This window comes from Alnus glutinosa, chromosome 6, assembly GCF_958979055.1.
Source record: "Alnus glutinosa chromosome 6, dhAlnGlut1.1, whole genome shotgun sequence".
NCBI classification, from domain to species: Eukaryota; Viridiplantae; Streptophyta; class Magnoliopsida; order Fagales; family Betulaceae; genus Alnus; species Alnus glutinosa.
Window position 1 is genome coordinate 6,577,851 of NC_084891.1, and position 19,763 is coordinate 6,597,613.

The following is a 19,763-nucleotide window of genomic DNA, read 5'->3' on the forward strand; positions in this document are numbered from 1 at the left end:
ACATGTTTCACCTGTTTCACTAGTATACCTTAAAGAGAGTAATGTCAGGGGCGCTTTCATATCTGTGAGATGCACGAACAGCTTCATCCTTAACTGCATCACCTGTCAGCATCCATTCCTCAGCAATTGAAACAGAAGGAAGCCGTTCTTGCCCATCTGCCGGATATGATGAAACACGATCCTCTTGAATTCCGGTCATAGCCTCCCATGCAACTCTTTCGGATGAAGTCAAACCAGAATTCTTTCTTTTCCGATAAACATCTTTAGGAGCAGCCTTGTCTCCAGCATTTCGTGGAGCCCAAGAAAAAGCTCTCCGAGCCTCTTTCTGCAAGTTACTTAGACTGCTGCTAAAAGATGACCTTGCAGGAACACCTGCTCTTGTTTTCTGCCTAGCCCTTGTTCCAGAAACAGATATCCGATGTTCTCTGGGGGGAGAGATAATACTGACAGTAATAGCTTTTACAGCATATGCAATAATTACGTTGTTGTCTCTCAATGAAGGAAATTCTTTAAGGATCTGTTGACAAATATAATCCAAATATAATGTTTGTTGCATAAACAGTAGAGGAAAATAATTTTTTTTTTGGTAAATTTTAAAAGACGTGATCAACACGTATTCCAAACTGTACAATTAATTATAATTAATTTCGAAGAAAAGTGCATGTTAAATAAGGCATCTAATAAGTTCTCCGGCAGATTGATCCCATTATCAATGATGCCCTTCGCCTCTTTTACCAGATTCCCCTTTGCTCCATTCACAAAGTCCATCGCATTACCCACTGTTTTAAGCATAATTTAAGTGTCTCGCCCATGTACTGTCCTCCCTCCCTCCTGTTGTTTGCTTCTTTTCGTCTGTTTTCCCATCTCTTTGTTTGCCTTGCATTATTTCGTTCTTTTTTGTTTTGATGTATTTACTCGGGGGAAAAAGAAGAAGTAAGAATTACAATACCATAGCAGCAGATTGTAGTTGTTTCCTCATCAGAAGCACCTCCAGGATCAAATGAGGGTGTTCATGCAACGAAGAACATCTTTGCTGCCATGGCAAAGGCAAGGCAGCCAGAACACGAAGACCTAAGGCCCATGAGTTAAGCCGCGAAACCTCAACATCTGACAGATTTCCTTCTCTTCGCTTCAGAAAGAAGTGAACCTTTGAAAAGGCACAAAAGAAAGTCATAATGAAGAAACATGAAATTTCAATACCCAAATAACACATTGAATGTAATCAAATTGCATCTCCAAGAAACAGGACAAGTAATTACAAGAAGTTGCTTAGAACGTAAATTGGGTAGCAACTGCATTGCACCCATGGCAACTGGTAGAGCATCATCGGAGTCACGTAGTGAAGAAAGAAACCGTGAAGCTTCTGCGGGACCCCCACCATTGAGAGGATCCGCAGTGAGAAGCTTTACAAGTTGCCGGCCCTGCAGTTCTCTCCGCAAATCTATAGATAATCCTGCACTTTCAGCCACTTCTAAAGCAGCAGAAACAGCTCCTTTTCCAGCTAATCTAAGCGCCAAGCCCTCAGGATCTTCCTTACATTCTGCTTCAACCTGCCAATTAACAACTGTTATGGTTAAATAGTTCCAAGCAGGACTTACGCCACTTTTTTATTCCATGTTTGTCATCTTCATTTAGATCAAGAGAGAATAACAACCTCTTGCCAGCTACTATAATGGTCATCTGCACTTAGTATGTGGCTGTACCTCTGCAAAGCTTGTTTCATTTGGAAGACCTGAGTAACCCAAAAAACTATATCACCAAGAAAAGTAATGGGCTAAAGCAGAAATATTAATGCTAAAGGAATCATATCAAGCTTCAAGCAAATACAAATAATGAAAAATTACGATGAAGCAAATAACAAATAAAACCAGCACCTCATTCCTAAGTGGATCACTTTGTGGCAGGTGGCAGCTGCACATGGTCAAAACATCCAAAGCAGCATCAAGTTCCCATCTGTGCATATACCTGGAGTAAAATGTGTCTAAAAGATTACGGCCTACAGGTATAAGCATACCAAATATTTCGCATAAATCATCATTTACACATATACAGCCCCATTAGAGTTGCAGAACAGAAGATATTATAAGATTGAGATATTGTGAGAAGGGTTTTGCTGATTGTAAATTGCAATTGGTAATATATAGCAAAAAACAAAAAACAAAACACAAGGGGGAAAAAGTTGTGTGTATATATACATCTGAGCATCTGTGTGCATATCAAAAACCAGGAATAATACTTTCAAAATTCATAAGGGGATCGGATCACATTTCCAGCCCTATCATTTAACATCAAGGGATGTGGAGCTTATGTTATCCATCCCAACAGGTTAAAACTGTCAGGAAGTGGGCCAAATAAGTGTATCGGGTACACATTAACAGAAGAACCACCCTCCCCTTTCTTCTTCTTCCCTCTTCATATGTACATCCAAAACGTAATGGAAATGGAAATAGAAACAAACACCAAACCAAACCTGAAACGAGTGGGTTTCCCAATCCAATCTTTCATCGCTAGATCTTTAAAACTGTTAAATTACTACTTATCCCAAAAGCTTAAGCCGATAGGAATGGGTAAATTTAATCATTTAATAAATACTTTAACACTTCCCCTTATGTGTGGGCTCAAACATCCATTTTCATAGGTGAGACCCAACACATAGAATATTTAACTGAAATGGGGAGGGGTAAATTGACGGATACAAGGTTCAAACTCACAACTTTTTGCTTTGATACCATGCTAAATTATCACTTATCTCAAAAGCTTAAGCCGATAGGAATTGGTAAATTTAATCATTTAATTAATACTTTAACAAAAACAAACCAAGTTCTGATGCTATGTTAGAAACCATCAACCCTAAACGCTTAAGTAGTCAGGATGTGGACCAATTATATATATCAAGCAGACCCTGTGTAATGATTTTAAAATCTTAGATATAAAAGAGCATGGGCTAACAAGGAGAAGAAAAGAACTGCTTCACATTTGAAAAACAGAATCAAAAAGAGAAGCTGGTCACAAACAATTATATGTGTATCTCAAATATCAGCAAGCATTCATCACAATAATGGAAAAGACCCATACATACTTGAGGACAAGACTAGCAGCCAGTTGTTTATCCTTCAACCGCAGGCAATACTGCCAACTATTGCTCCAGACGTTATGACCGCCATACCCCTGAGGTTGTCCAGAGATTGAATGGCTCTCTTCCCCACGTTCAATGAGTAGCTGAAGTAAACGGTCTGATGCTCCATTACTTAGAAAGCGATCCGAAAGTGCAAGAGCATCCATTAGTTTTCCTTCATCGATAAACCTATCAAAGAGAACAAAGAGTGCCAAAAATATTATTCTAAGTATATGGGAAGAAAAAAGAACAACAAACCACTAAAACCTAAAACCCAACACACCCCCACCACCCCGCGCGGGAAAAGAATGGTGGGGAAAATTTTAGTAGGATATGCCACTAATTTTGTTTATTACACATATCACATGCAAATTAAAAAAAAAAAATGAACCCCTTGTTTTCTGACCAATATGCCCTGAAGAATCTGGAAACTTCTACATAAAAAAATTCCTAGAGGCTGAAAAAGCAAATCATAATAATACATAAAGTATCCTCTAATATCTAGGCTTTGATGCATCTTCATTTGTTCCTTTTTTACTTCCATCAATAGAACCATCTTACAATTCTTATTGTCATATTTTCCGTCATATACAAGGGTCGAATTTACCAGATATAGCTGAACAAGAAATTGACAAAATGACCCTGGTTATTATTACATTTCGAACGAGTATATTAGGATGCAATGTTGAAGAGGTAAAATATCGATACGATTTGGTCCTCCTTGATTTATGCCTGATGTTATTCTGATTTGATCTTATTGTAATATGTTATTATTTCTTGCCAGATTAGTTCGTAGCTCTCTTCTATTTAACCTATATAACCATATCAAAGAAATATCAAGGAATAAGAATATCATTCTCCAATTCTCTCTCTCCTCCTTTGCTATTATTCACTATTTTTCTACTTGGTATCAAAACAGGTTTAGGTTTAGATCTTTCTAAACCTCTTGTTTGGTTGTTCTCCCTTGGTCGTATCACCGCCCGTGTGGGCTTAGGGTCTAGTTGGATGTCTAAATTCACACAAAAGTAAAGATAGAGTCAAGTGACCTCCACACAAAAATGAGCTATTTAGTTGGATGTCTAAAACTCACAAAATGTGGGGATAAAGAGTCAGGTGACCTCCGATAGTAAGAATCCAACTATCTACACACGAGGCTCAAGATGTCGGGAGACTTGTTAGAGATTCCGTGGCCGTCCTATAAGTCGAGGGGGTCATTCAGAAGATATCATCTAGACACCATTTGTGAAGACAAAATAACAACTTGCAAATATCTTAACAAATGGGGGGTTATGTTTGGTAAAGATTGTTGAGTAGGATTTTTTTTGTAGTAGTAGTGAGAAGTGATTGATGTAATATAAAGTAAAAAGAATTTGTATGGAAAAGTGAAAAAGTTTTGTATTGTAGTGGATTATTTATTTAAATAGTAATAAAAAATTATTGATGTGATATAAAAAGTGAAAAAAGTTAGAATGTTTTGATGGGATTGTTTTTAGAAAAAGTGAAAATAAATGAGGGGAATTGTTATGTTGCTTACAGAGCATGCGAGACATCTATGACTTAGCTTGAAGGGGAGTGTTGAAGATGGAAACTATCGATATGATTTGGTCCTACTTGATTTATGCCTATTATTATTCTGATTTGATCTTTGTAATATATTTCTTTCCATATTAGTTCGTAGGTCTCTTCTATTTAACCTATGTAACCGTATCAATAAATATCAAGGAATAAGAACACCATTCTCTAATTCTCTCTCTCCTCCTTCATTATTATTCTTTATTTTTCTACTTGCAGCACACTTGAAAAATCATATACAACAACGGAACAAAGATGACCAAAGAAGATAACTGAAAAGACCAAAAAAGTGAACTATCAATATATGGTTAAGGGATGCTGAAAAAAGAGATAACAAGCAGTGATACCGTTCAACAGCTTTTACATAGGGTTCTTCATTCTCCCAGTCGAAAGAAAGAAAAACTGTAGTATCAAGATCAGCAACCTCATATTTTGATGAATCATGCCAAGACTCAGGAGCTGCAACCCGCTCACCAATGGAGTTTTGCAAAGCTGTTGAAATATTACCGCTGGAAACAATGTCATCAACTTCTGACTCAGTGTCATTGTCATGCTCGCGGAGTCTCTTAACAGCAGATCTTGCTTCGGGTTTAAACTTGGCATCATCAGCTGTTTGCTTGGTTGCTACAGCAACTTCTGATACTCGATGAAGGTTAGTTTGCATTTGTATCCATCGATTTAAAGTTGGGAACCTGGACATCAAAATACAAGGTTTAACTACACAACCATAATGAAAATCAGACAGGTGAAAATTACTCCCCAAGTGTGTATCTTACCTCTCAGATTGATCAAGTGCAAATTCATAAAATAACCTGTCAGCATCAGGTGCCTGAACTAGTCCATTATTGAAAGATTCACCGCCAGAGTACAATATACTGCTCCCAAAAACACATGCTAGGACAGCCCTCACTGGAGACATTTTAACCAAATGTTTTACTATATCTAATTGGAGAGGGTAAAGCGGGAGTCCAGGTGTTGCCGAGGAACGGGTGTAACAATTAGGTTTAGCTTCTTTAGATGAGGGTGAGAGTGCTCTATTTTCAGAACCACTCTTATGGCAGGTAGGAATGACAGGAATGCAGGCCCATCCATGACCAGACCGTGGAGGATAAACTGGAGGTACACATGCAGAAATCACTTCATGCACAAAATCTGCACCCATAATTTCAGCTACCTTTACAGCTGCATCAGTGCTGCCTCGATCAAAGACCAGACGAGTTAACAGCTGCAAGATACAATAACAAGACATTAACGTATTTATGATCCTGGGGAAATGTAGATATGCTTACTCCTTAAAGCATTAACTTGTAATTGAGACTCACTAAAAAATTTATGTTGTACTTTAGAACCTTACTTCCTACATGTCCTCAATGAAGTATAAGTTGGATTGGTCATTACATATATAGTTATGTATGGGGCATGTAGGGGTAGGATTTCAACAGTATTAAAGCATAAGGTAAAGAACTATTGACAGTTTCTGTACTTACAAGATATCACTATGTTACAGTTGAATTTGAATCTAGCTAATCAAAACTTCTATTTCACTCATACATAAATAATCATTCCCCTCTTATCTAAAAAAAAAACACCAACATAATCACTTTACACATGGTTTACAATTAACAGGTTAAAATCATCTTTATTGGAAATATAGAGCTCAACCTACCAATGCTCTTATGGGTTTGTTTGGTAAAACTTTTTTAAATGGTGTTTTTTGCTTTTTGGTTGTGATGTAACATAAAGGTGAAAGTAGTTTTGAGTGTTTTGTGTATTGACTTGTTTGTTAATTCCTTTACTTTCTTGCAAAAAAAACAAAAAACTGTCCTAGAAAGTGTTGCCAAACGAACCCTATATATATAGTATATTTTAGTAACATGCAGAAATTACCACAAAAATGAAAACCAGAATTTTTAAGCATGCAATAAGAGGGCATTTCCCCAAATATATCACCAGTGTCATTATTCATAGAAACCAAATTCCCTGGTTATGTTTGCCAGTGCACTGTATTCTTGTTTCTTGTATTCAATTTGAATTTCTCACTCTTCTCAAATACATTAACAAACAACTCAAAACTCAAAATACTTCTCAAAATGCAAAACATTTCTTATAAAACTATATTCTTACCTTATTGCAGTAATACTTTGACAAAACATGTGCTCAATTTTTGTAAGGGTAGAGCTAACTGATTATTTCAAAATAAAAAATAAAAAGGATTAGAGTGTACGCATGGCCACCCTAAGTGGAGGAGGGGTGGCCATGCGGCCACTCTCTTTTTTTTCTTTTTAATTTTTAAATTTTTTTATAAGAAAAGAGTTCAGCTCTACATCTATTTGGGTTTTCTCAAAATAAGCAGGTGTGCTCCACTGAAAATATTTTCTCAAATATGGACCTCACCATAAGACATTTCTCACATTTATGACACATCAAAACACTTTTCCAAACCAAAAACACAAAACACTTGAAATTCTTTTTACTTGAACATTCATGGTGTGAAAATTTTATAATTGAATAGGCATCTATTCAACTTGTAAAATATATGTAAAGGGCAAATCAACAGGTATGACTTAAATAGTTTTCACAGTATCATTATTCCTCATCATATAAACTTTTGCAAGCAAGCATGTATCTTTGTAAGTGTTTACAGAGTAATTTTTTGTGGAAAAACAAATCGAGACATATACTACAGTTCCAAAGTGATGCGCTATATCGTGCAGGCTCATACATGCGAATGATGTATTTTCCATCTATATTATTTCTCCCCTATGTCTTGAAGAAAGTCCAAATTTATCCTACACCATGCTCCTTATGACTCTGTAAGGCTTTCAAAAGCATTTCCATTATTCAGAAAATTACCCCACAATGCAATTGGAAGCAGAAATATCTGTAAACAAAAAAACGAGGATAATCTCAACACAGGAAATAAAAGATCTTACATCCTTAGGCCATTCGAACACAAGCGAAAAAAAGTTGAAATCATGAGTTGTATCAGTCCCATCAACTATGTCACCAATCGCAGCAATATGGAGAATAAATTGTGACAGATAAGTTGTGGGCTTGGTACTTAACGGACCAAACAGTCTCTTCCCAGAATCTTTGATATCATAGCCAACAGACTGTGCAACAGTTTCCCCAGGCATTGAACTTAAGGGTTTCTGTTTGACAGCTCTTAATCCAAGCCCAAGAACCCCATCCTTGTCAAAATTAGAGAGAACCTTTCTATCAGAATATGTGCCTTCCCCTTTAGGAAAATTGGGTTCTGTTTCTTCATCAGCAACAGCTCTTGCAAGATTATGAAGCTTACCTACAATTTTACAAGATAAAGACACCTTAAGCCATAGAGTAAATAGTAAGAGTTTAGCCTAGCTCCCCCACTCAAAAAATGGAAGTCCAAAAAGAAATGTCCGTAGTCCAGAACAGACCCTACCCCAAAAGAAGAGTCAAAAGGAAAAAGTACCGCTCAAAAACTGCCGCTTGCCCCTGTGAGCATCTTCAATCATCTGATGTAGCATACCAAGAGCACGTTCTCTTTGCCCCAGTCGGTGGGACTCCTTAGATGAAGAAATGATAATTTCCCCAGACAAAAAGGCCTGAAGGAGAGGAGGGTTATCCTGGAGCAGACCATGGAGCAAGATCAATAACCAAATAAATATCTTCTTACTGACTGTTTTGAAAAAGTTTTATAAGAAAAATTCAAGATTGACATTAATACGGAAAGAATTCTCCACACTTGTTCCCTCAGTCAATTAACAACTGGAATTTTCGAACAAGTTCCAACTCTGCATATTCATAACCACACCAGTAGTAAATGGGCTAACAGAAACTCCCTCTCAAAAAACAAAAAACATACATACATAATATTGTACCTGTTCCAAAAACTCAAGTAAACGCTTGAGAACACGCCGTGAAACAGAAATCACTCCAACTTCAAGGATTTGATCCCAGTAAGTGGATCCCATCTTTGGAGAACCTCCCGGATATATCTCAGATAACATAACTTGCGCCTAGAGAAATACAAGTTAATGCATAGTGTAAAATACCACAGCACACCATCTAACTAGTAGGAAACTGTGGCTAAAAACTACAAAAGACGAAAAAACTATTGAAACAATGAAACTGGAAAAACATAAGATGTGGCAGATGCAGGGTATCAAAAGTAATATATTCCCTACAAGCAAACAAAGTCATCACTGATCAATGATAACAACAAGGGCAGATCATATTCTTTCGAAAACTAAAATTATTCTTGCATATCAACTTCCTACTTAAGAAATGAATTCCGGCATCTAGAAAATGTTTACGGGATAAGCTTTGTGAAAGGAAACTAATAACATTGGTGAGAGCATTTTTGAATTTGTTCAATATGAATCACTAAGTGGTAAGAAAACAGAACCAAAAAAACAAAAAAACAAAAACAAAAAAACAAAAAACAAAAAACAAAAACAAAAAAAAACCTGGAATTTCTGCTATATCCATCACAACATTAATTTCTCACGAAAGTTTAAAGAACTAGCATGAAACTGTTGTAACTGTCATTCCATCAAAAATTCCTCGACATTTTCTTAAAAACTCTGCTTATTTAATGGGGATCTAGAAAATCAAAATACTACTTGAAAAGCAAGACAAACATCATTAGAAGAAAAATAAATGTCATTCATATGACTACAGCCACACCAAGTAAGAACTATATATTTGTAGATAAGTGAGCCATACCTGATTCAAAAGCTGTTGGGACATCTTTGCTGATCTTGCAGAAGTAGCAGCAATGTCAATACAAAGTAGAATCTGCCAGGAAATATGCATACATCAGCCTATAATCACATAAAAAGAAACTTGGGTATTCACTTTTACCAGCAATTGAGAATATGGGAATAGAGAATTAACGTTCTGAGCACTTACTGAAGCCAAAGGACCTAACTGGGAGCGTAAAGAGGCAAAATCTAGATCTTGTACTGCAGAAGTTCCATCAGCAGCACGAGAGACAACATCTTCTACCTGGAAACGATAATGTGTATACATATATATCCAGTTTGTGAGAGACGAAAAAACACATAGGCAAAAATCATAAGTTCACATATGAGAGGAAAATTATAGGAAATCAAGACAAGATTCATTCAAAAGTAAACAAGAGTACTCAACACAAAAACATCAAATATCACAATATAGAAAAATCACATACATAATATATGCTAAAACATCAATATTGTACCTATAGCATGTTTAGATAGGAAATATCAACTTCTAAGATAAGACAATCACCTCTAGACCAAGCATGAAGACTTTTTGTGTCCAAGAATAAGTGTCTTTGGTAGTTTATTATGTTACTAGTGCCTTACTTCTATTTTATAATTACCTTTTGTTTAAGTCTCCAGTTAGGATTTTTTTTTTATATATAATTTCAGTACTTGCTGATATTGAGCTATAGTGAAGCCACAGCTTTTATGTCATACTTAGCAGAGTCTTATTTAGCCAATCGGCCTTTACATGTGGTCTATGGTTTCATTTACTAGCAAATTAGGAATTGTATTTGAGTCCTTTTCCTATTAGGAAAATTAAGCTGCAAGAGTGTAACACAAACAAATTCAGAGATGATTAATGACAAAATTTTACTTTGTGAGTGGATGCCTCAAGTAATTTACTGTTCTCAGCAGTGTTCAATACCCAGTCCACAGCAACCAATTCTCATCTTTTTCACTTTATTTCAGCCAATTCTCTTAAGACTTTAGAAACTTTAAACCTCTTGTTCTTCAGCCATCCTTCCCATCAAATTAACCATTCAAAACCCCTGAAATTTCAGTTTTAGGCTGTCCTGAATTTCAAAAACCTATTCTTTCCTACTAGCCTTCAAATCTTTGCCTATCCTACAAACACTAACTACCGTTCGGAACCCCTAAAGCCACAATTTTTAACCCTAAAGCCCACCACACAAACGCATAGAAAAGAAGAAAGGATCACTGCCTAGGTAGCCAACCAAAAGATGGAACGAGGAGTCCTTTCTTTTCTAGTGTTCGTCGCAGACAAAAATATTTCCATACTCTCTCTATGTAAAACACTCAATGCATATAGGGCCAAATATTATAAGTAATTAAATAAAGTAGAAGACTACAACTTACAGAATGGTGTTCAGAACTTCTTAACCACCTCAAATAAAGATGACTGAGCTGCATGGATAGAACAGGTATTTACTTCTATCAAATCTAACAATCTTTTGAACACCACCAGAGTTCAAATGAAGGGGGAAAGCAAGGATTCGTGGAGTATAGTCTGAATTTTAATGATGGCAGAATAAAAGAAGGCCCAGGCTAACAACTTCGATTCTAAGTCCTCACTTAACAGAGCATGAAACTCAAATCCTTAGTTAATATGATCATTCTCCTATACTTCCACTTTGAAGACCACATCATCCTTATTATGCTTCTATACTCCACTGCCTTGATAAAATATTAACAACAAAATTTCCCACCCTTTTAACAACCACTGCTTCACCAGAGAATAGGAATCAACAGAACTTCCCTCAACTTCAGCGAACCCAAAGCAATAACTCGTGACTCAACCATTTGGTCTGAAATTTCATGCTCATTAGATCATCCTTCCAGGCAATTGATACAATAAAAGAGAAAGTAGTGGTTCTCTGTGTATAATTCCTCTAAGAAGTACATTTTTTATTTTCAGGAAGTCTTCTTTTGCCACTTCTCATTAATCCTGAAATAACACCAAAGTGACCCATCAGTGCACAAAGTTTGTTCATATTCGCAAATATGAAATATTGCATCTTCCCTTCTTCAGTCACAAACTGTCTTCCCAAACCAATTAAATTTTTTTATTCCACCAAAATAGAGTTTGAAAGGACCAATGCAAAGAACCATTTATCACTAACCTCCTTCAAGTACATCCTTCAAAAGAAGCCCAAATTTTAACCTGAAATTGACTTTGAGAAAAGCCAACCTCTCAAGACACACATCTTGAACCAGGTCTCCATCCAGCACTGATCCATCCAGCACTGATAATGCAGACCAGAATCCCCTTTTTGTTGGTATCAGGCCAGTATCTCACTTGCATAAAACCTAGGGGGTCTACTGTTCCACAGAAGCAAAACTATGGATTAAACATGGTACAGTAATGATGTAGCTGGAGGACGTGGATACTTAGAATTTAGACTAAAATAAGATAATAAGACCAAACGAACACTTAGTCACATCACTTCAATACAGATACAGTAACGATCGTAGCAATCCTCTCCAGTACCTGCTAGTGCGTCAGGATCGAATTGGTCATAAACAAGGTAAAGTGCTGCTCTTGGAAAAGCGCAGCATACCCCTGATTGAGATGGGTCTCCAAGCTCTTGCTTCGCCATCTGGTCTTGCAGTAGCCAAGTTTTTGCCAAAGGATGCATAGATTTCGCCGAGGCAGTGTTTGGCACATAAGCCCTTGACGTTCTATAACCGTAAATCCGGGGCCAGTAGGGTATCGAACTTGGATGATAGTCTGATCACAGAGGCTGTGTCGGAGATCAGTGCTCTGCCTGTTGTGCCTCGGTTATTTGGGTTTGTATCTTCTCCACAGACCTCGTCGGAGGTTGCCCATGTCCTGGCGAGCCGAGTTCCTCCGAAAAGGGGGTTTCTCAGGCCGAGTTCCTTTGTTGTGATTTGTGGCTGTTCGCCTACGTCGGAAACGATGGGCTTGGTTTGTCCCCAGGTCTTGTCGGTTGAACAGTCTCCGACAGATTTGGTGGTCCTTGATCAGCATGGGGTTCAGCACAAGGGGGAGTTCAGGGTTCAGCACGTTGAGGAATCCAAGATTGTGCAATGTGCGATGGAGATTGGGCCTTTATTGGGAATTTCTTGAGGAGGTGATGGGAAACAATTACGGAGTCTCTTGACAAGCCTTGATAAGGAACATTGTCAAGAGGTCTCGGCTACTCTTTCCAATCGTGGCACAAAAAGCATAAGGAAACTCAAAAACTTGGAATGTTCCATTAATTTTGAGGGCTCTAGCCGTGGCAAAGGGAAGAGGGCTATGTCAGTATTATGAGGTTTTGGGTTGTTCTTGGGGGTGTTTTCTGTCAGTTGTGGTGGGTCTCAAGGGTAAGGGTGGGGGTTTCGCTATGGGTGTTGTCTTGGGTTTTTGTGGGTCTTTGTTTCCTTTCTGTTTTCCTCTTTCTAGGTGTTCCTTTTGTATATTCTTTGTGTAATTAAGGATGCCTCACACTTTTCTTTTTCTTTTTTAAGTAAAATTTGACATTACTTATAACAATAATAAAATAAAATAAACAAGTGAAAAACTCATCAGGCTCAAGCCCAACACGAAGGAGCCCTAAGACCAAGAGAGACACCATTCCTATGCCAACTATAAAGGAAGTCTACTCTGCAGCCAACAGTTTAACCAGGTACGGCTGCAAATTTAGCTTTTCAAATAAGGGTTTTCTTACAGACAATGATGACCATCATAACTTTCACTTGCTACTTCTGGTTCTTTATGCATCCAAATATATGAGGTTATTGACTAAAACAACCTTCACAATAATGATAACATAAAGGGAAACAGCACTCACATTGATGCGAAATATAGTTCAGTTACATCATTTGCTAAAAGTTATGGGAAAATAAGAAAGGTCAAGGGGTGACTAGTGCATCAAAGAAAACTTCAATAACAGAATCATATATAAAGCATGGAATTTCCGATGTTCTAGCATGTGACCACATACCACAACCGAGTGACTGGGCAGGAAATATGTTCACCGATCACTCAATAATGTTATATTACTGGAAACACATTCGATAGCCTAAATTTGGTTAAGGAAAAATCACGAATTACCAACCAAAAGTTAGACACTATAAGAGCCTCTGATGTTTAAATCTATAGTTCCGTTTAAGTAAAGTAAACGAAAAAAAAAAAAAAATACTTGTAAATGTGCAATAATATACAGATAATGTAGAAGATCAGATTATTTGGCTTTTCAAGCTTGCTCATCTAGTGAGCGTCTATTCAGCATATATAGAGTTTACAAGTGTTTGAGAAACACTAGGAGTGTGTTGTGCATTAATAGATAATAATACTTTGTGAAAGCATAAAATCTAGAATTAAAAAATTGAACAATCTGAATCATACAGATGCTCTTCTGAAGGCACTATCAACCCATTCAACTAATTCAAGGGTAGCTTTGTCTTCAGCAGATAACGAAAATCGATGAACTGCTTCTTCTCCAATGTCATACTTCGCTCTTTGCAAGCAACTGCACAGTAAAAGATAATAACATGATGGCATCATCAGTTGATCAATTAAAAGATAATTTACTATCTGCTGGATATCTAGCTGCTTTCAACAATTCTCTATAGTTACCGATGCAAGATGCCTCACTTGGGGACCTCACCTGATGTCTAGCTATAATGATGGCCACAAGACACACAGAAATCAAGTGCAACCATATAAAAACTGCTGTGTTGAAGATATGCAGCTGATATGATTTGATTTCCTTCCCATATATGTACTCATTTATTGTAATTCCATATTAGTGTGTTGTTTCTCTATATAAACAACCTTAGATGTATCATTCGAGTATTGAGAAATAATAAGAATTCTTCCTTCTTATCTTTCATTATGGTATCAGACATTAGGGTTTAATTTTCTTTTTTCCCGGTACTCTTCGTTCTTCCTACATCGTTTTTTTTCCTTTTTTTCTTTTCTTTGTTTCTTTCACCCAAAGTGGTATATTACTGCTGATCGAAGAAGACTGAGGCTCTAAATTATTGCTTGTGTGAGAGCTATGGCGTCAAGATCACCATTTTATATCAGTGGTGTGACGTTGTCATCATCGTCGTGATTGCTTCTATCGTCCATGGGTTTGGTGTAGCCCGCAAATCCCTGATCGTGGTTGTTGGTTTTTAGGTGTTTCCCTATTTAACAAAACGAATAAGGGTTGTCGGTTGGTGTATCTGGTAATGTCCACTCTAAATGCATCTGCTACTCCACCTGATGATTCTTGGATCATTGACTATAGGGCCTCTGATCACATGACTAGCATATCTTCCTTGTTTTCTTCTTATAATCTTCGTTCAAGCAAGAAAAAGGTCAGAATTGCCAATGGCCCTCTATTATCAATGTCTAGCAAAGGCTCCATTTTTGTCTCACCTTCTATGTCATTGTCGTCTGTTTTCATATACCAGATTTTGCAGCCAATTTATTGTCTATTTCTCTTATCACCCGTGAGTTAAATTTTATAGTCGTCTTCTATTCTGATTACTCTTTTTTCCAAGACCTAGGCACGGGCAAGATAATAGGTAGTGGTAGTCTGAGAGATGATCTATACTATATGGATGCTCAGCTCACACGAGCTTATCATACCATTTGAACAGATGACTCTCTAGCAAGAATTTGGCTTTGGCATCAGTAGTTAGGGCATCCTTCATTTCTGTTATTGCAACAAATGTTTCCTTCCTTATTTTTGCATAATCCTATCTCTAAGTTTCAGTCAGGGGCGGAGCCAGCTTTTAGGTTTTGGGGGGGGTCAAATTGAAAAAAATAATAATTTGGGGGGGCCAAAACTATAAATTTTTTTAAAAAATAGGGGTAAACTTGTGAACTTACTAAACATCATCCGATGCCATCCTTTCCTAGTATAACTAACAGCAATGCACCATTTGTTTTGGTTCACACTGACGTTTGGGGTCCTTCATGGGTGGTCTCTTTATTGGGTCATCGGTGGTTTATATCTTTTATTGATGATTTTTCTCTGACCACTTGGGTCTATTTGTTAAAAGATAACCGTGAGTTGTCCTTTCTTTTTCCTATATCTCACCGAATGATTTAGACCCAATTTAATGCCACTATCAAAATTGTATATTCTAATAATGGGGATGAGTATCTGTCTAGTAGTCTCGGTACTTTTTTCTGTGAACATGGTATTATCCATCAAACCACCTGCGTTGATACTCCCTAGCAGAATGGAGTGGCTGAGCGGAGAAATCGACATCTTGAGGTAACTCGGTCCTTAATGATTGATATGCACGTACCTAAATCTTATTGGGGTGATGCATTACTCACTACAACATATCTCACCAATAGGAAGCTCTCACGTGTCTTAGAGTTCAACAAACTTCTTGAAGTATTGTCTCCACCTTTCTCAACTTCCACAAATGTCTCTCTAAAGGTGTTTGGTTCTATCTGTTTTGTCCACATTCATGGTCAGACTCTGTGTAAAATAGATCTCCAAGCTCTCAAATGTATTTTCGTGGGTTATTACCCTACTCAAAAGAGGTATAAATGTTATCATCCCCCTTAACGGAAGAGTTTTGTCTCAATGGATGTTACCTTTTTTGAGTCAACCATATTTTTCATCCCCCAAACTTCTCTTCAGGGGGAGAGTCCAAGGAAAGAGAAGTCTTCTATAAATAGCCATTTCCCTGTCCCTGCTCTTATGCCAAAGCATGACAAGAATCCAATTGATAAGTCTCCTACTGATGAGTCGTGTGAGCTTATATGATTTGATTTCCTTTCCATATATGTTCTCATTTATTCTAATTTCGTATTAGTGTGTGTTGTTTCTCTATATAAACAGCCTTGGATGTATCATTCGAGTATTGATAAATAATAAGAATTCTTCTTATCTTTCATCACTTTGCCCCTAGCCTAGCCCTTCAATTTTAAAAATTTTAATCAAATATGTCTCTAATCCGAGCAACTATATTCCGGTCCATCAGTGAGATAAAGGATGTCGAAGGGTTGGCTCAACTCCTTGGATGTCGGGTCACATCTTTGCCTATGACATACTTGGGCTTGCCGTTGGGTGCTTCTTATAAGGCCGTGTCTATTTGGAATGATGCCATTGAGAAAATGGAAGGGCGGTTGGCTGGATGGAAGCGAATGTATTTGTCGAAGGGTGGTCGGCTGACTCTTCTTAAAAGTACTCTTTCCAACCCTACGTACTCCTTGTCGTTGTTCCCTATACCAGTGGGTGTGGCTAATCGACTTGATAAGGCAAAATTTCATTTAGGGAATTAGAACAAGATCTGTACTCCATTGCATTAAGGTGGGTTGGGATCCAGTTTAATCGAGCTCTTCTGGGGAAATGGTTGTGGAGGTATGGTAGAGAGAGAGAGAGAGAGGCATTATGGCGATTGGTGATTGACGTCAAATTTGAGAGGCTAAGTGTGGGTGGTGTTCAAAAGAGGTGTTGGGTACTTTTGGAGTGGGTGTGTAGAAACATATTAGGAGGGGGTGGGATAAGTTTAGCAACTTTGTTCGTTTTGAGGTTGGGGATGGATCACATGTAATTTTCTAGCATGATTGGTGGTGGGAATAGATTTTTGAAGCAATGTTTTCCAAATTTGTTTAGTATTGTGAGGAATAAAGATGCGATGGTGGCAGATAACTTGGTTGTTCAAAATGGAGTTATTCAGTGGAATGTTATTTTTACGCGTCCAATCCAAGATTGGGAGATGGAAATTGTACTTTCTTTCTTCGCTCGGCTTTATTCTATTTCAGTTCGACATGGAGAGGATGACAGGTTCGTTTGGAACCCCTCCCAAAGGGGTTTCTTTGAAGTGAAGTCCTATTATGAAGTGTTAAATAGGAAAGATGGCCCTTATTTCCGTGGAAGAGTATCTGGCGTATTGAGGCTCCGACAAGGATGGCTTTCTTTGTATGGACAGCAACTTTAGGTAAAATTTTGAAGCATGACAATCTGCGAAAGAGGAATGTCGTAGTGATTGAGTGGTGTTGTATGTGTTAAAAGCGTGGGGAGTCAATTGAACTTCTGTTACTTCATTGCGAAGTTACTCGCGATCTTTGGAGTTTCATTCTTACTTTATTTGGGTTAGAGAGGGTTATGCCACGAATAGTGCTGGAGTTGTTGACTAGTTGAGGTGCGTCGTTTGGGTATGGTCCAGCTAAAGGAAGTTTGGCAGTTAGTTTCGTTGTGTTTAATGTGGTGTATTTGGCAGGGGCGGAATGCGCGGCACTTTAAAGATGTAGAGATATTAATGGTGGAGCTAAGGAAGTGTTTGCTTAACACGTTATATATTTGGCTAGCGTCTCATCATAGCTTGAGTGTTTTTAATTATGCAGACTTTTTAAATTTATTTTATGTTCATTCCTATTAGGGGCACTCTTGTATACTTCTTGTGTATTAGGGTTGCATCCCTATGTGCTTTATTAATGAATTGACATTACTTATCGAAAATAAAAAGTATATTCCAGTCCAACCAAAGAGATGGATCAGGGCAAACTCAACTAAAAGTACTAAATGCATATAGGTGTAAAGGATAAGCTAACGCATTTAAATACACACATAGAGAGAAAGGGTAAAATATGTGTTAGAGATCCTTTGTGTGTTTTGGCTGTTTGGGAGAAGAAAATTAGCGCGTGGAGGCTCATGACGGTCATCGGCAGATCGATCGGCTGGTTTCTAGTCAGATTTCCTCTGATTTGGCTAGTTGTATATGGCTCGGAGATCAGGTCGAGGTCGAGGTCGTGGTAACGGGAAGATTGTCAAGATGGCAGAAGAAGAGCGAACCAGGTATGCAAGTTTTAAAGTTGTCTCTTACTTCAATTCCAATATGGATTATGCTTACACATCTTCCTATGGAATTTTGGACTCATACTTGCTTGAGCTATGTCGCGAGTGGGGTTGGGAAACCTCTCAGTGCTGATTCTATTACAGAAGACCGAGAGAGACTTGGATTTGCTGGAAATTAATACCAAGTCCATTTACCCTAGGGAAATTGTACTCAACAGTGCTAGTGGTCGTATGGTGAATATTGGATTGGAATATCCATGGATTCTGGTTCAATGTAAGAGCTGTAAGTCTTTTGGTCATTTAGTTTAGTCACGTCCCAAGGTAGAGAAGAAGGTTTGGGTTAATTCTTTTGATCTTTAGTTTATTCATGTCCCAAGGAAGAGAAGAAGGTTTGGGTATGGTCCAGCTAAGGAAGTTTGGCGATTCGTCCCGTTGTGTTTAATGCGGTAGCTTTGGCGGGAACGTAATGCGCGGCACTTTGAAAATGTAGAGACATCGATGTTAGAGCTACGGAAGCGTTTGCTTAACACGTTATATATTTGGATAACGGTTCATCATAGCTTAAATATTTTTACTTATACAGATTTTTTAAATTTATTTTCTGTTTGTTCCTATTAGGGGTTCTCTTGTATACTTTTTGTGTACTAGGATTGCTACCCCTCAGCGCTTTATTAATGAATTGACATTACTTATAAAAAAAAAAAAAAAAAAAGAGGTAGAGAAGAAGGTTTGGTTTCTAAAACCCGAGATTTGCCAAAGCAAGTGGATAAAGGGAAGATACAATGAGTGAGGCAGAATTCATCAAAATAAAATCAAAAGCAAGGAAATGTGGTTTCTAAGCCAATTTTTTTTTTTGTAAGAAAAAAAAAATTTAGTAAAGCGCCCTTAAGTACACAGGGAGTATACTAATACGTTTAGAATTTTATGGCTTACGTGGCAACACACGTGGTAATACCGAATCCCCAAGACAGCAGTGAATAAGGAATATATTCTTCATATATTATTTTCTTAAGTGTTTTAGCTAATAAGGAATATATTTTTCATTAGTTTATTTCCGTTCTAGTTATTTTCCTGCATAATGTAATGACGGCTAGATCTAATGGTTATGTCTTATAACCTAGCCGTCTTCTATATAAGTGTAACCCTAATCAATAAAGAAGCATGCCGAATATTATGAAAACCTAGAACCTTTATTATTATCTTTTAAGGTCACGGCACCCTCGAAGTAGCCATTGGAGATCACAGCTCTGTCAAAGTAGTCTTTATCCCTTTTATTTTGTTTCTTTTTATTATTTGATTGCATCAAGTGGTATCAGAGAGAAGGTTGATTGTTTTCTACAACAATCTCCAATCCACACCATCACCATGTCTTCCCGATTTTTCCGGAATGAAGAAGAACGAGCAAGGTGGGAAAAGCTGCAGTCAGAATTCCTCGCGTGGAAAAAGGAATCAAGCAAACAGATGGAGGAGATCAGGAAAAGAATTGAAAGCTTTTCTCCACCCCGCATCTCTCCGACAAGCCAATCCTTGCCCATAACAGGAGAGTCCAACGCAGGTTCTGTTGGT

The 19,763-nt window shown here is 37.6% G+C and overlaps 1 protein-coding gene across 3 annotated transcripts in view; it reads right to left on the minus strand.

The window, feature by feature from the left end:
* Nucleotides 1-19,763, minus strand: part of LOC133871099 (uncharacterized) — a 101,784-nt gene that overhangs the window by 36,669 nt on the left and 45,352 nt on the right. For all 3 annotated transcript variants that reach the window (XM_062308461.1, XM_062308462.1, XM_062308463.1), the window contains 14 exons: nucleotides 13,793-13,916; nucleotides 9,584-9,679; nucleotides 9,398-9,469; nucleotides 8,551-8,688; nucleotides 8,142-8,295; nucleotides 7,621-7,988; nucleotides 5,464-5,912; nucleotides 5,035-5,379; nucleotides 3,080-3,304; nucleotides 1,875-1,965; nucleotides 1,655-1,732; nucleotides 1,260-1,550; nucleotides 950-1,147; nucleotides 29-517 (listed from right to left, as the gene is read on the minus strand). In XM_062308461.1, the coding sequence (XP_062164445.1) occupies nucleotides 29-517; nucleotides 950-1,147; nucleotides 1,260-1,550; nucleotides 1,655-1,732; nucleotides 1,875-1,965; nucleotides 3,080-3,304; nucleotides 5,035-5,379; nucleotides 5,464-5,912; nucleotides 7,621-7,988; nucleotides 8,142-8,295; nucleotides 8,551-8,688; nucleotides 9,398-9,469; nucleotides 9,584-9,679; nucleotides 13,793-13,916 (3,118 nt within the window). The remainder of the gene's footprint in view (nucleotides 1-28; nucleotides 518-949; nucleotides 1,148-1,259; nucleotides 1,551-1,654; nucleotides 1,733-1,874; nucleotides 1,966-3,079; nucleotides 3,305-5,034; nucleotides 5,380-5,463; nucleotides 5,913-7,620; nucleotides 7,989-8,141; nucleotides 8,296-8,550; nucleotides 8,689-9,397; nucleotides 9,470-9,583; nucleotides 9,680-13,792; nucleotides 13,917-19,763) is intronic.